This window comes from Strix uralensis, chromosome 3, assembly GCF_047716275.1.
Source record: "Strix uralensis isolate ZFMK-TIS-50842 chromosome 3, bStrUra1, whole genome shotgun sequence".
In the NCBI taxonomy this organism is placed as follows: Eukaryota; Metazoa; Chordata; class Aves; order Strigiformes; family Strigidae; genus Strix; species Strix uralensis.
In genome coordinates this window covers 37670409-37684882 of record NC_133974.1, presented here as the reverse complement: position 1 = coordinate 37684882, position 14474 = coordinate 37670409, and the positions used below count along the sequence as shown (strand labels likewise).

The following is a 14474-nucleotide window of genomic DNA, read 5'->3' as shown; positions in this document are numbered from 1 at the left end:
AAAGCTCACAACGCGGGTGGAGCAGCTCCCCTCCTGTCCCTCAGTGATCCTGAGGGTGTCATGCAGCCATCCACACTACACCTACACGGACTGTGGGAGAAGGAGAGACAAGCTGGCAGGAGGAGATAAGAAGCAAAGGGTGCGAGAAGCAGCTGGTGCACCCACACCAGGCAGAGGGTTTGTTGGGGTTGAAACGTAGGATGCAGAATGGATGAACTGGGACTGCACTTGTGGCCCTGCGGGCTTTTGCCATGGAGGCTCCTTCTCCTGCAGCCCCCAGCAACGGTCCAGGCAGGCGAACCTTTCTACACCACGAAGTGACCATAAAGGCTTTGGCCCGGGAGGTGGAGTGTGCAAAAAGCACCTCGGTGGCAAGTTGCTGGTCAGGGAAATGCCACCAACCACCACTGGTGGGGCAGGGAGAGAGCGAGTTCTCGCTGCGATTGATGGTGTTACCAGTGCTGGGAGGGGAAGGGATTTTAGCAGCGGCTTCTCCGGGCAGTCAGCTGCAATGCCAACACCTCGGTACCACCAGCCTTTGAGGTAAAGTGAGCACCACTCACACTGATGCCTTGGCCTGTCCGTCAAGGGGGAGTGAGAAAAGAAGAAAAGTCCAAACTTCTAAAATGAGAAAAGGAAGTAGAGAAATAAAGTTGACTAAAATATTTATTCCCCGTCTGGTAAAAGCATACCTATTTGAAAATAAAAGGCAAATTAAGATAACAAGCACCTCTTTTCCACCCCGGATTCCCACTGAGGGAGGAGAAGGGTCCCCGCGGGAGCGCCAGGGGCCGCCGCGCCGCCCAGCACCTGCTCCCGCCGCACTCACCTCAGCCGGGCGGCGGGTGGGCGCCCGCAGTGCGCCTGCGCGGCCGGGCCGTGCCCCGCGCCCCCCGCGGCCGCCGCCGCCGGGCAGCCAGCCGGCCGGCACGTGACGCCAGCGCGCCGCACCGCAGCGCGCGCTGCGGACGGTGCTGCGGAGCCGGGGCCGCCCCGCCGTCCTCCCCCTCCCGCCTTCACACCCCCCCCCCTCCCAGCCGCCGCCGCTCCCCGCCCGCCTCCTCGCCCTCCTCCCTGCCCGCGGGACACGGGAGCCGGTGACGGGAGCGAGGCGGAGTCTGGAGGCAAGATACCGAGAGATAGAGATTTAAATCACATCCCCGGCTGTAGAAGGGCAGCAGCAGCAGCAGCCCCGGCGCAGAGGCACGGACGCACGCGCCGAGACAGGTCTGCCGGCTCCGCCGCTGCTGCTGCTGCTCACCATGGGTGCCGCCGCCGCCGAGCCCCCCCGCGCCATGGGCCTGGTGTCCAGCGTGGTGAACGACACCCTCGAGTTCTACCGCTGGACCTGGAGCATCCGAGGTAACCCGCCAGGGCGGCCCCGCCGGCAACCCCGGCACCGCCATCGCCATCGCCGTGCCCGGCGCCCCCCCTCCGCCCGCTGTCACGGAAGCGCAGCGGTTCAAAATGGCTCCGTCTCCCGGGAGACGCGGCGCGCCCCGAGGGGTCTGAGGCGGCGGCCGGGCCTGGGCCTGGGTCCCCGGGCCTGGGACGGCGGAGGGGGGCCAGGCCCCTCCGCACCCGCTTCTCCTTCTTGTCCTTCTGGGTGTGCTTGCGTGCTTTGTTTGTTTATCTGTCTTAATCCCGTATAACGGCCCGGCGTGCGCGGGGCATCTCTTGGTGGCAAGGTGAGGGTGTCCCCCGGGCGCCCGCGGGCTGGGCGTAGCAAAATCTGCTTCCCAGAGCTGTCGTTCCTCTGGTTCCCTCTTACCACAGCCTGCCTTGGGGTGGTCATACGGGAACCCGGTGTCGGAGGTAATTCGTGTCTGGTAATTCACACTGGAGCTCAGGCCTTAGGCTTCTGCGGCAGGTGGGAGTCCTGTGACAGCATCGCGTGGAGTTCAGCAAACTAAATGAGGAAATGATTGTTACCGTCTGTGCAGAAGCTTTTCATTTTATACTAAGTGTGTTTGGGTTGGTCCTGCTGTTTTCCCTTTTCAATATGCTCCATTTTTGTATTGGCACCCGATGACTGCAATGTGGAAGATGCTGAAGGAAGAGAAAATGTCTTGGAGTATGGAGAAATGTGAAAAAGCAGCTTTTAGTGCTGGGACAGCAAATGAGATGGTAACTTGCTACAATGACAGGTAGCTCTGGAAGTATTGGTCAGTGTGAATGGCTCGCTCTCGTTGGTCAAATGAAACGAGCTGGGTAGAGTCGCAGCTTTCATAGTTGCTATTGTGAGTAACCTTGGGCAGTTGACAGAAGAATCAACTCTTTGGATATTTTCTTCATTTTTCAGTTGTCCACACAGCGATGAGGTCTAGGCGATTTTGATGTAAACCCAGAAATACATGGAGTAAAACTCTGGAGTGAATGTAACTATGGACATATTTTGTGGTAGTATGATAAGTGAGAATGTGGGGCCTTCATTACAGACGGGAAGCTCACTGCATCAGCAGTCTTTTCTTTTTCACCCCCCTCCCTTCTGCCATCTGTCAGATAATAAATTAATCTTGTGTTATAGATGGAGAGACCTCACTGTCTTTCACAATTTGCCTTCCCAGCCTATCCTCTGGGTTTTGTCATATTTTAAAAATTAAGCCTGTGTGCATATTTTTTTCTTCTGTATTTAAAACCTGCCAGAATATGAGATCAAATAAAATGCTTGCAGCAGCACTGCATTGTAATCTACCACTGTTTGCTCTCTTTCTCTTGCAACATACAGTTGTTCATAGACTGCCAGGTAGCGTGTGAAAGAGATGCTGTTCTAGCCAATCAGCAGCATTTTCAGATGGATATAAAAATAGGTGTGGGTATAAAGTTGATATCCTTATGGATTACTTGATTTGTTTGGAAAAATACTTCAAGTTCTGATATATTTCCTGAGCTTCAAACATGTTATTTAAGTCTGCATATAGACCATATTTGTTGTAACCAAAAATGAATGGAGGAAAAAAAAAAGAGGTGAAAAAGGCAAGTGTATGTTAGGAATGTAAAGATAAGTAACTTACATTAATACTATATATAGAGCAGACTTTTGCTTCTTCAGAGAATGTTAAGCAGTAGTAGGATGACATTGTGATGACATCTAAAATGTGCTTAAGTCTTTTACTAATTTACTAATGCAAAATTTTTAATTATTGCTCTAAGTTCAGTAGTGTTGCTGTTAACACAGGATTCCACTGTAATGAAGTAATCAGTTGCATTTTGCGTAAGAGGTGGAGAGTTTCTTGTTCAGGTTCTGGATTTCAGCGGGTCCCTGCAAGGATAGTTTTGGATAGAGCCTAAGTCACATCAAAAGCATGTTACTGTTCTTGTTTATACCCAGTAGTAAGTAAAACAAGGTCCTCCCGTAGTTTTCACAGTTGGGTATGGATGTAATATCGCACAATGCAGTTACAAGGTAGCTCCGGATAAAAAAGTGTCATTTATGAGGCAACGCTGCATTGCTGTTTAATGAAATCATATCTTAATGCCCTGAGTTCTGCTTAAATACCTGCTCAGTTCGCTGCTTTTCTGCATGTGTCTTTGTTCAGAAAAAAAGTGTCCATTTGCCATCTCTGAGTGAATATAGGTTAAAATCACGAATTCAGCACTGTTGTGTGAATTCATGCAATTCATCTTTGTGTCAAGAACTATGGCAGTGATATTACTCAACAGAAAACATAAATTATGGCATGCAAGACCATTGCCTAATGTTCAATATCATTAAATAAAAAAACTATACCACGCAGCAAAGTTGCTCAACAAATGATGCCATACCAGTAGCATTACACAATAAATCATACTGAAACACTACCACACAGCAAAATTACACAATAAAATGTGAAGAAATTGTATTCCCACTACTACTCCTACACAAAAACTTCTCATTCATATAAAACCAAATTTACTTATTCTCTCCAGTTCTCACTTCCATTTTTTTATTGGACACTCAAGTCATTCTTTAGCCCTGTCTCAGTATTCATCAGGATTGTCCTGCCAGCAGGTGTTTTCTAATGCTGCTCCAGACTTCTGTGATGAGACTTGTGAAGAACTGTGCCAGAACATCCCACTGAGTCGTTTGCTGCTTTATTTTTGTGCTGTAAAGATTTGGTCTTTTTCCTCTCCTCCTTTGTGCTATTTAAAAAGCAACTGACCTTTTCTGAGACCAAAAAGAACCCCAAAAGACTGAATATATGATGAGCCTAAGTGGATTTTTTTTTTTAAATGATGTCACAATTATTTTAGCATTAAGTGTGCTATCTAAAGCTCTCTTGTTTGTGGTTTTGTTTTTTTGATCTCTCATTTGGGAATAATAACAGTATTCTGTGACTTTTTTTCCCCATATATATTATCAATTACACTTTCAGCCTTAGCTTAATATTTTTGCTTGTTAATTTGTTGAAAAACTACTATTTTTCTCTCCTTCCTTGACTGTCTTTTTAGACCCCTTTCATGAAAGCCTAAAATCCATTGTAACCATATTTTCACCTGAAAAGGCTGAAGGAGATCATTTAGGAAGCCATAAACTTAAAGGAGAGATAGAAGGGACAAAAACATGGTCTTAGCGGTCATCAGGAAAAAAAAAAAAAAAGGTGGTTGGTGGAACAGTTACTATCAGGTAAGATGATCTAGGAATTCCATTATTTCTGTAAGGGCATGGGACTGGTTACTTGTAATAGCTAGGGCAGGGCTTCCTTCTTTTTCTCGGCTCGGGTAGCTGGTTGGGGTTAGATCTGTCAGGAGGGATTAAGGGTGTGATCAGATGACTGAGCAAGTGACTTAAAGGGAGGTTCCAGGCTGAGTCCAGGGGAACTATTAAGGTGAATAACTCAGGACACAATCCAGGAAAGAAAAATGTGGAAATCTCAAAACATGGGTGAAGAAACCATTGGCAGTTGGGGAGGGGGAGTGAGAGACTGTGGCTTGAAAAGGAGATTTGTGAAACCCTGTATCAAAAAGCTTTATTTTAGAAGAACTAGTTAATTTGAATCTATTGAGCTAAAGAACAGAAGGCTTTACCTACTTTGGGTGAGAATAGTTGTTCTTGGAGCTCAAAGTTAAAAGGAGGCAGGGTCATCTCAGCCCATGTGGGACTGCTTTGGAACAGCAACTATTTACAGCTGTTGCAGTTAATAAGATTACAGACTTTTTCCATCAGGAGGAAAGGAGAGAGGAGAAAGATGCAAACTTTCACTTTAGTGGTAGGATAGTCTTCTAGTAGCATCTTGTTCAGGAGAAATATCAATTGTAGCTTTTATTAGATGGGTCCAAAGTGTAGGGCAATGAGGATGTGAAACACACAGCTGCTTGGCCTAGAAGTGAACCAGTGGAGCAGCTTCCCATGGGAACTCCAGTTGCTATAAAAAGTTTTGCAAGAAAGATCTTGGGACTAAGTTAAAAATGCTCAGGAAGTTCAGGTTCAGTTTTTTTCAGTCCAGGGAACAGAACTGGAAGAAAATGTGTTTCTTCTTCTCCCTCATTCTTTTCCCTATGCAGAAACCAAGTGGCCAAAGGATCCTGAAAGTTTATGCTTGAGTAAAGTTCATTGGGGTGGTTAGCAGAACAGTCTGAGTGCAGGTAGTACTTTGTTGTATATGAGAATTTGTGCCAAAGCTGGAGGCAAGTAGAATCCAAATAAAAGTTCTTCAGAGGGTGATAATGGGGAGAGAGAACGAAGGGTGAGATGAAGGTTCATAAAGCCTGTTTCACAGAAACAAAGCAGAATGTGTTCCTAAGCCTTTGGAGGGTTGGCTAAGCATAAGACTTAGTGATTTGACTATGATACTTGTCTGGCAGATACAATTTTCTTCTCAAGGGAACTGTTTTTTCTATCTGTGACTGGGTAAAACACAAGGATTAGGTAGACAGGAAGAAACACACCAGAAACTGGGGAAACTAGTGTAATTGGGTTTGGCTGTCTTGTAGCAGAAACACAAAGAAAAACCTGTGGCAGAAGCAGCACCAGGAGGAATTGGTTACAGAAGTAAAGAATGTTAAAGGCTAGATTATGTGAGTGTATTGTCAACCAAACTCAGCAAAAGGAACATCCCAGTTTACTTGATTTGTTCCATTAAGCATCACATTTAACTGCCTGTCAGTGGAGGGAGGGACTTCATTAATGAAGAAAAAACAGCTCTTGGTATTGAAGACAATTTGCTGGGTGTTTGAAGGAAATTACACCCATGTTTCATCACCAAGAGATTTTATCAGATTGCGGAATTTGAAAGACAGATAATCAGAACAAAACAGATACCAAGCACCTTTGGAAATAGAAACATCAGACAGAAAAGTATATTACTGAAGTGGAAACGTCTGCTTAGAGATTTTGGATCACTAAACTTGAAGAACTCAAACCTGAGGGAGTAGCCTGAAGCAAAGCTAACACTATGGATGAAGAGCCGAGTTGTGAGTGGAAGACTTCTCTTTCCTAACGTAAAGGAGGAGGAGTTGTAGGTGACCATCTGCAACTCTCAGCTCCAGCGAAGAGATGAACCAGAAAAAAGCTCTTTGAAGAGCACCAGCAAGAATGTGATATGAAGTTCTGTTTGAAGACTCATCAGCATATTCTGGAAGGAAAAGCAAATGTTTGGACAAAATGGCAAGAACATAACTAAACTTCTGAAAATTCCTCTTAATGGAGTGTAGATAGAATGTCTTGAAATCTTTGGAGGAAGGAAGATGTTATGAATACTCTTAAAGCAGATTCCATGGAAAAAAGTTGGGAAACGGCTTTATACAGAATTTAGCCAAGCTGATTGCATGATCTTCGTACCTACTTCAGAAGGCCAAATGACTAGATGTTTAAAATTGCAGCACACTGTAAATTACTATTGTGGAGTTCTCAGCAGATCATGTTTCTCAGCTAAGGCTGCATGCCATTAGTGAGGTGCAAATTAGCATGTGGTTCTGGAGCCACGTACTGCAACAAGAGGTGAAGAATTCTTGAGCAGTTGAAATATCTGTGGCACGCTACAGATGCATTCATCCTGGGGACTGCACTGGTTATGTAAATTGATTGAGCATAGTGGATGAACTAGGTAGCTGTCTGTAGTTAGAGAAACTGGACTAGAAATTGATCATGGTAGTCATTCTGTATTTATGCTGTGCTTGGCATGAAGAGGCAGGTAGCAGGGCTATGGTTATGCCTGTGGAAGACCAGAAGAGGTTGTATGCAAGGCAGCTATGCTATATTATGCTGTGCAACCAGGAAAGATTGTCAAAGGCTGCATAAGGATGGTTAGTAGAGAAAGATGTAGGAAACATAGGATGTAGTTCCTTTTAAGGTCTTGTAGATCTGGAGCCATGAGGAGTGGGTGAGACAAGACTCCACTTTTTCCTCTGCCAGTCCAGACAGGTTTTTGGAGTTACTTGATTCATATGGAGAGGATTAAGGGAGCGTTTGGTTGAAAGGTGAATGAATGAAAAGGCTCCAAGCGAACATGGAGAGAACTTTTGGAGGAAGAATTTGCTAGGATGCAAGACTAGGGGGGGAAAAGGATGTGGTGTATACTGAAGAGTTTTTTGAGGTAAGGCAAATGGCGCTAAACATGAATGGCCTGAAAAACTGGAGCTAAATGGCCGTTCGTTTAGCTAGAAAGAATTGGCCGTAAAAAGAATGAGGGCTTTGGCTTTTAAAGAGTGTTGGTATGAGTGGAGTGTGCATGGAGCACAGAAGTTGGTGTGCTTGTAAGGGCAGATCTGATCCATGGTTATACCTGTGGAAGACCAGAAGAGGTTGTATTCAAGGCAGCTATGCTGTATTATCCTGTGCAATCAGGAAAGATTGTCAAAGGCTGCATAAGGATGGTTAGTAGAGAAAGGTGTAGGAAATGTAGGATGTAGTTTGTAGAGAAGGTAGGACTTCCCTGACTAGTGAACTGTTACATGTTTTGCTTTGGGCTTTGCTTTCTCAGGCTGTATTTGGAAACGAAGTTGAAGCTACCATTGCATTTCATAAGGAACTCGTGTGGGACTATCTGACTGACATCTCCTTTAGGAAGATGTAGATGTGGGGTGCATAGTTTCTGGATCTTGTTTAGGTGGCAGGTAAGTACAACTGTGCTCAGTTTTGTCAAGACTCAAGTGCTTCTGAGTGTATGGACTTCAAGGTCTTGTGGCATTTTAAGGACATAAATGAAGGCAGCTCTGAAATTCAGGCCTGCCAAGACTTAGGTGTCAGCTCTATGGGGATTTCCAGGACTGAACCCTCGACTGGAGGTAAAGCAATAAGTAGCTCCAAGGCAAGCATAGAGATGAATTGATTGCAGCGTGTTTTGCATTAACTCCCATTGTGTGTGCTTGGATCTCAAGATAAACATGAGCTAGCTTACCTTTTGCTCGTGGAAGGTGAGGGGGTATAAGCTACCTCAATTTGGCTTGCATTTGATGCAAGGTAATGGCACACCTGTGGGCATTAACTGCTCTTGGTTCTGTCAGATTAACTCATTTATATGCCTGCAACTCAACTCCTTTCTTTATGTACTTGAATAATTTCAGTGGTTTGATCCTTAACTCCTGCCCTGGAGCGTTCTCTCTCTCTGTGGCATTGTGTCTGCTTGTACCATGCGTTTCTTCCCTAGTTTCACTCTATCCATCCACCTCCCACATGTACTCCTCTGTTTCAGCATAATTGTGGACGCTTGACCATTTGATTTGTTTCCATCATATTTTCATATTCCTCTTATCTCTTTCTGCAGCATCTCAAAAGCATCTTCTTCCAGCTCTTGTATATGTTATACTTCAGTTTGCATGCTTGACCATGGTGATTTTCTATTATTTTTTTTCTTTTTTATCTGCTTACAGATACCATCTCCTTGATTCCCTCTCCCAGCAAATAAGAGAGATTGTTTTATTGCTTTCTAAATGCTCACAGGATGTTGCTACAAGAAGGGAATTTATAACCCATGTTTTTCACTTTTTCTGTTGAGCCAGTAAATCTTCTCTCTAGACAAGATTTTATGTCCTTCTATTCCTAGAGCATCATTGTAACACCTTGTTTTTAAATGGTTTAAGATACTGTAAAGGAAAAAAAAATAGGAAATGCAGGTGCTAAATTGAATAGCTGGGCTGTAAGTACGAGATGTCATAACCATATTTTCGGGGTATGCATTTAATATTTAGTGGTTTACCAGGAACAGATATGCCCAATAGAAATAGTTACACATATAGTACCCCAAAATGCTTTCATATTTAGGTCAGATTTTCTTCTATTCTGTCTAATCTCAGATTCAGTGATCCATGAATTTTTGATCAAGAGTGAGAAACTGCATTGCAGAAAACACTGGAGAAGCTTAGATTTGGGGGCCATATGTTACCATGAAAGGTAACATGGCTGTTAAAGAGAAGAGACGTAGTTGTATCAGTCATTTGCGTATGGCATTATCTAGCTGCCAAATTGATGATTTTTCTACTGCATACTTAGTGAGTGAAAGATTCAGACACTGATCGTTCTTCTGGTCATCTTTAGGTATAAGAACATTTTCTCATTCAGTTCATGCTTTGAAAATCACCAGTTAAAAATTAGTCTCTTTTTATGGTCATTTGTCATTTTTGCTGATGTCAAAGGCATGTTGAGGAAAAAAAAAATCTAAGTGTTTTGCAGTAATATTTTTCATTGGAGGCTTTGACTGATGTATTTGTGTTAGTCTAATGGAAGACCTAATGTACCTCACAACTGTAAATTTTACTTCTGCCCCTGAACTTTGAAGATAAGAGCGAATATATTTCAATAACTCCTTTTGTAGTTTTTACTCACAACATAATTCCTACCTCATTCATCCTTCTGTAAAACCAAATTGATGAGCAGCATCTTCATGCTGATGCAAACAGAAAAAGTGGGTAGTTTATCAGAGAGACTTCTGTGCAGCTTCTCATAAATGTTCTCAAGTAGTTTTCTGGTATTGTTTTTAGGTAGATTTCACTTGCTATTGCTGGTTTTCATACATGTTCAGTCACTGCATCTAGGAGTCTCTAAATGCGCATCTGCAACCCCAAATCATTCTGTTTTATGAGAGCAGCAATATAAATTGTTTACATTTGCTATGTAGTTAAGCATCAGTATCCTTGTACTGTGTTACCACAGTAGCAAGACATACATCAGTGCTGAACTTACTGTCCTGTGTATGCTGAGTATGTAACACATGTCTCTACAGTGGATAAGGCCTTGCAGAGTTATTATTAAACTGTTATTAATAATCCTTCAAATTTTTCAAGGTTGTTATCTTCTAACTGAGGGAATCTAATAAAAAAATCTGTCTATGGAGAAGATTTATGCGGTGATCATCCTCTGAATCACACTAGATGGGCCAATAGTCTAATCTGTTATTGCAACATTGAATGTGCATAAATCCTGTGTTTGTATTACTGCTTACTGACACCCCTACAACTATTTTCATAGTACCAAAACCCACCACTTCTGTGTGGAGTAATGACATCTCCAGTCTGAGCTCTCCAAAATAGTTTTGGCTAAGACCAGAGAAATTTGAATAAAAGTTTCAATTTTAAAAAAAAAAAGTGTGGAAGGAAAGCTTATTGAAGTGTGTTTTATGCAGCACTTTTATTTCTTTAGAAATACAGAGTCATGGGCTGGTTCATAGAGTTCTGCAACTAGTTCATAAAATTGCATCCCATGGGTTGGTTGTTTTTTTTTTTTTTTTCCATCTGTTTTCTTCATCTATTTACTCCATAACTTGTAACATTTAAGAAAAGACATGCAGGTATCACTGCACTAGGAATGCATCTTGCTTTTGTGATCTTTGGAGAAGATGTGACAAACAGAAGAATGCTACGTGCCTCAAGGGCTTACTATCTTCCAAATCTTGTGTAAGCTTCAGTGAGGATTATATTTTTATTATTCCTTGAAGCAGAGTGTTTGCACTGTCCTCACAAATAATCATAATCAACAGAGGATGTAAATCAAAAATAACTTGAACAAGTCAATCTCTTAGACTTGAAAATCCTGCAACTTGATGGTGAATTGATATGGCTCCTGAACTTCATAATAATTCCATTATTATCCTTGTCTTGAAACAAGTGTATCCTGTAACTGCTGTGTACAGGCACAGAGACAATATGGTATTAGTGACTGAATGATGGGAGTCTCAAGAAGACTAGCATGCTAGTTAGAATAACATGAATACTAGCTAAAATACATCTGACCTTTTAACAACAAATTTGGGCTAGGTATTCCTGTTATTTTAATGGGAGTTTATGGAATATATGCATATTACACAGGTGTTCATTAGCTCCAGGAGATGTTCTTAGCTGTGTAGTATTTTGATTTTATTTTGCTGTATATAGGTTTAAAAAAGACTAAACAGTCAATTACAAAGCCCTGAAATCTAAAACAAAACTACAGCTGGTTATAGGCAGTACCTGTTAGTCTTGTCTGTAGTCCTTTTGGTTTTGGGGCAGGCACCTCTCATTTCTGAGTGCAACAGGATTTGTACAGCTTCATTGGCAAACTCTTAAAATCTGTGGATTTTGTTGTTTTGTTTTTCAGAGTATATGTTTTCATTATTCATGGGGCTTGATACTGAATATTTTTATTCTTGCATCTTAGCTAAATGTTTCATAGCTTGTTAAAATGACAGTGATTTGCCATAAATGTTGATGTCTCTTGTTCTCAGCCCAAAGTTGTTTGTTCTTGGCTAGCTAAAGCTTGAGGGTAGACAAAATACTTGGATATTTCCATTCATTCTTGAAGATCAAAGTAAACATGTTTTCTCCGTACTGTTCTGTATTTTAAAAAATTACTTAAGTCAGGCCACCTGTTGTGCTTTTTTGTGCCAGGTTTTAGGAAACTGTTACGTGGCATTGTGAGTGTGTCATCCTTAGCTTTACCAGTAACACACCTATTCATTTTCTTGCCAATCATAACCACCACTGGTGCTATGATGTTATTGTGATAATACAGAATTCATCTGTGATGGAAAGTGGTGGGGACTTGATTGGTGTAGTTAATTTTCACTGTCAGGCTGATTTAAATGTTTGTAGAGGATCCAGAGAAGAGCCATGAAAATGATTAAAGGTTTGGAAAATACGCCTTCAGGTGAATGAAATAAGGTCTTTCTTTAAACAAAATAAAACACATTTTTAGAAAAAAGCAGCTAGTGAGTGACCTGATAGCTGCTTGTAACTACCCAAATAAGGATGAAGAAAAAAAATTGGTAAAAGATGGGTCTTCAGTCTAGCAGAGAAAAGTATCACTAATTGGTTAAAGTATAATCCTAAATCCTTGGGCTTTAGGGAGCAAATGTATGCAGTGGGTCTAGTTAACATCTTACAGCAAGCTGTTATATGTTCTACTGGGTTCTCTGTCTCTGAAAAGACATATTCTATAGTAAAATGGGAAATTCTTCTGAGGAAGATCTCTTAGCTAAAATGTGCATTAAGGGAAGTTTCATGGCCTTTGATTTGTAGATTATACTAGATTGCAGTGTTCCTGAGTTAGGTACAGGTATCTTTGGCCCTGTCAGACTCCGTAGAAGTACCCATAGTGCCAGAGCCTGCAGACATTGCCAGGTTTGATAGGCGAGATAAAGGTGAGAAAGAAGCATAAACTGGACATTCCTTGTGTCCCAATCCTTTTGCTTTCCTGCAGCAATCTGTGCACAGTCCCTCCTAGGAGGACATAGACTTTTTTCTGATTGAAACAGGAGTGAGACTATAGGCAAATTATTTTAGTTTGTGCGCTAGATTCAATCCTCTATCATAGGATTTCTCATAAAGAAACTTGATAAACTGAGTTAATTGCACATATTGCACTCTAATCTTCAATGAATAATCAATATCAAAGCAGACAATTCAAGCAAGGGACACTTCTAAAAGAATCATTTTGGGCCATATAAACTGCTTTATTAAAATTGTAATTAATAAGTGAATAGAAAAATTTAACTTCTGTAGGTATTCAGTCCAAAGATATATGGCCTCTCAATTTTGATTCTGCAATAGTACTTCTCTGACAGTCTTCAGTCTCGAGTTGTGCAGCCCATGTAGTTAGTCATGTACTGCTTTAAAGGCTAAGTTTATTGCTGTTGTTGTTCTATCCGTACATTCTGAGGTTTTAGTCAAAGACTGAGCTTTTTTCTTGGAATGTCTACAAACTTGTAACAGTGAATGTACTTCTAAGTGATTTTGATGTGTTACTCCATTTAGTTTAAAAGCATAGGGTCTAATCATGTAGATGCCTATCTGAGTTTAATTTTAGCTGAGCCAGTCTGCAGTGGTTGTATAGCCACAGTGAACCTTATATTCACATTTAAATATTTACTGGACTGAGCCAGTATTTCTAATACAAATGCAGAAAAAGAAGTATGTTGTATAGAATATTAATCCCTAACCAGAAAGCAGAGAGGGAGAGGGGGGCACTAAAATACTGCTAAGGTATTTAATTTGAAAGCTTTGTAAACATTTTAAGGTGTATGAAGTTACGTTTCTCACATGTTTTCTTGATATCTGTTTTCATTTTGTAATATCCTTCAATTATAGTGCTAGTGGAGCTAATAAGATATGGGATATTCTTAAATAATTAAAACAGTGTAGTTTGTAGAACAGTACTCCAGTTAGATAATACTGGTTTGCCTGCCTTATATCGTGGAATTAAAATTTCACTTGTTTAATTATATCTTTCTTAAACTTGAGATTGAGCTTTGAGAGGACTTCTTGTTAAAATAAACTGTGTGATCTGCAGAGAGCTCTCCCTGTTAAGAACCACTTTTAAACAGTCACCATCATTTCTGCAGTGTCTTTAGAAATGTAATTGGACAGATGGATGTGCTGGATTGGCACTGTAAGTGTCTTTGCGCTGAGAATAGTATCAATAGCTATTAATAACTTTGAAAGGCTCTCCAGATAAATTAGTGAGTAGCGACCTTATAGCTAAGGAATGCATATAATGTTTAAGTGAAAATAAAGACTTACTAAGTATTGCTTTTGAATCTAATATGAATGCAGGGAAATTCAAAAGTAATGTATTTTGGTTATGTATTATTTTCTCTAAAACTAATACTAAAAGCAGATATAGTCACCATTGCACTGTTTCAGGATTTTTCCTGATGAATGTAGGAGCAACTGTGCTGTGCATTTGTTTGCTTATTCTTGAAGTTTGTGCTTCTTGATGAAAGAAAAGAAAATGATCATAGGCTCAGTAATATGCAGGAAATTTAACCATCTGAAATCCTCTCTATTGGAAAGGAAATGCTGAACCACATTTAACAGAAGCATTTGCTATTAAAACACTTATAGTATGTTTCATGGAGGTTTCACCATCAGTGCAGCCTTACTTATTGAAGTTTATCTTCATTTGCGTTCTATATTTCAATGTAGGTCAATTATGTCCTCTTTGGACGTTACCAGGTAGGATATTCAGTCCTTTTCACTGGTTCTGCTCTTGTTCTTGCTTTGGAGGAAGAAATCTGAAGTTTTTATGTGTGTATTTCCTGTTAATTGCCCCATGTAAAGAATTAAATCCTGCAAGGGTAGGTGCC

The 14474-nt window shown here is 41.3% G+C and overlaps 1 protein-coding gene across 1 annotated transcript in view; it reads left to right on the top strand.

Annotated features, from left to right (window-relative positions):
• The first annotated feature begins 1043 nt into the window (after positions 1-1043).
• The window catches only part of ELOVL4 (ELOVL fatty acid elongase 4), a 35351-nt gene continuing 21920 nt past the window's right edge, over positions 1044-14474 (top strand). Inside the window, exon 1 of the mRNA XM_074861924.1 lies at positions 1044-1362. Coding sequence (XP_074718025.1) covers positions 1263-1362 — 100 coding nt within the window. The 5' untranslated portion in view covers positions 1044-1262. The remainder of the gene's footprint in view (positions 1363-14474) is intronic.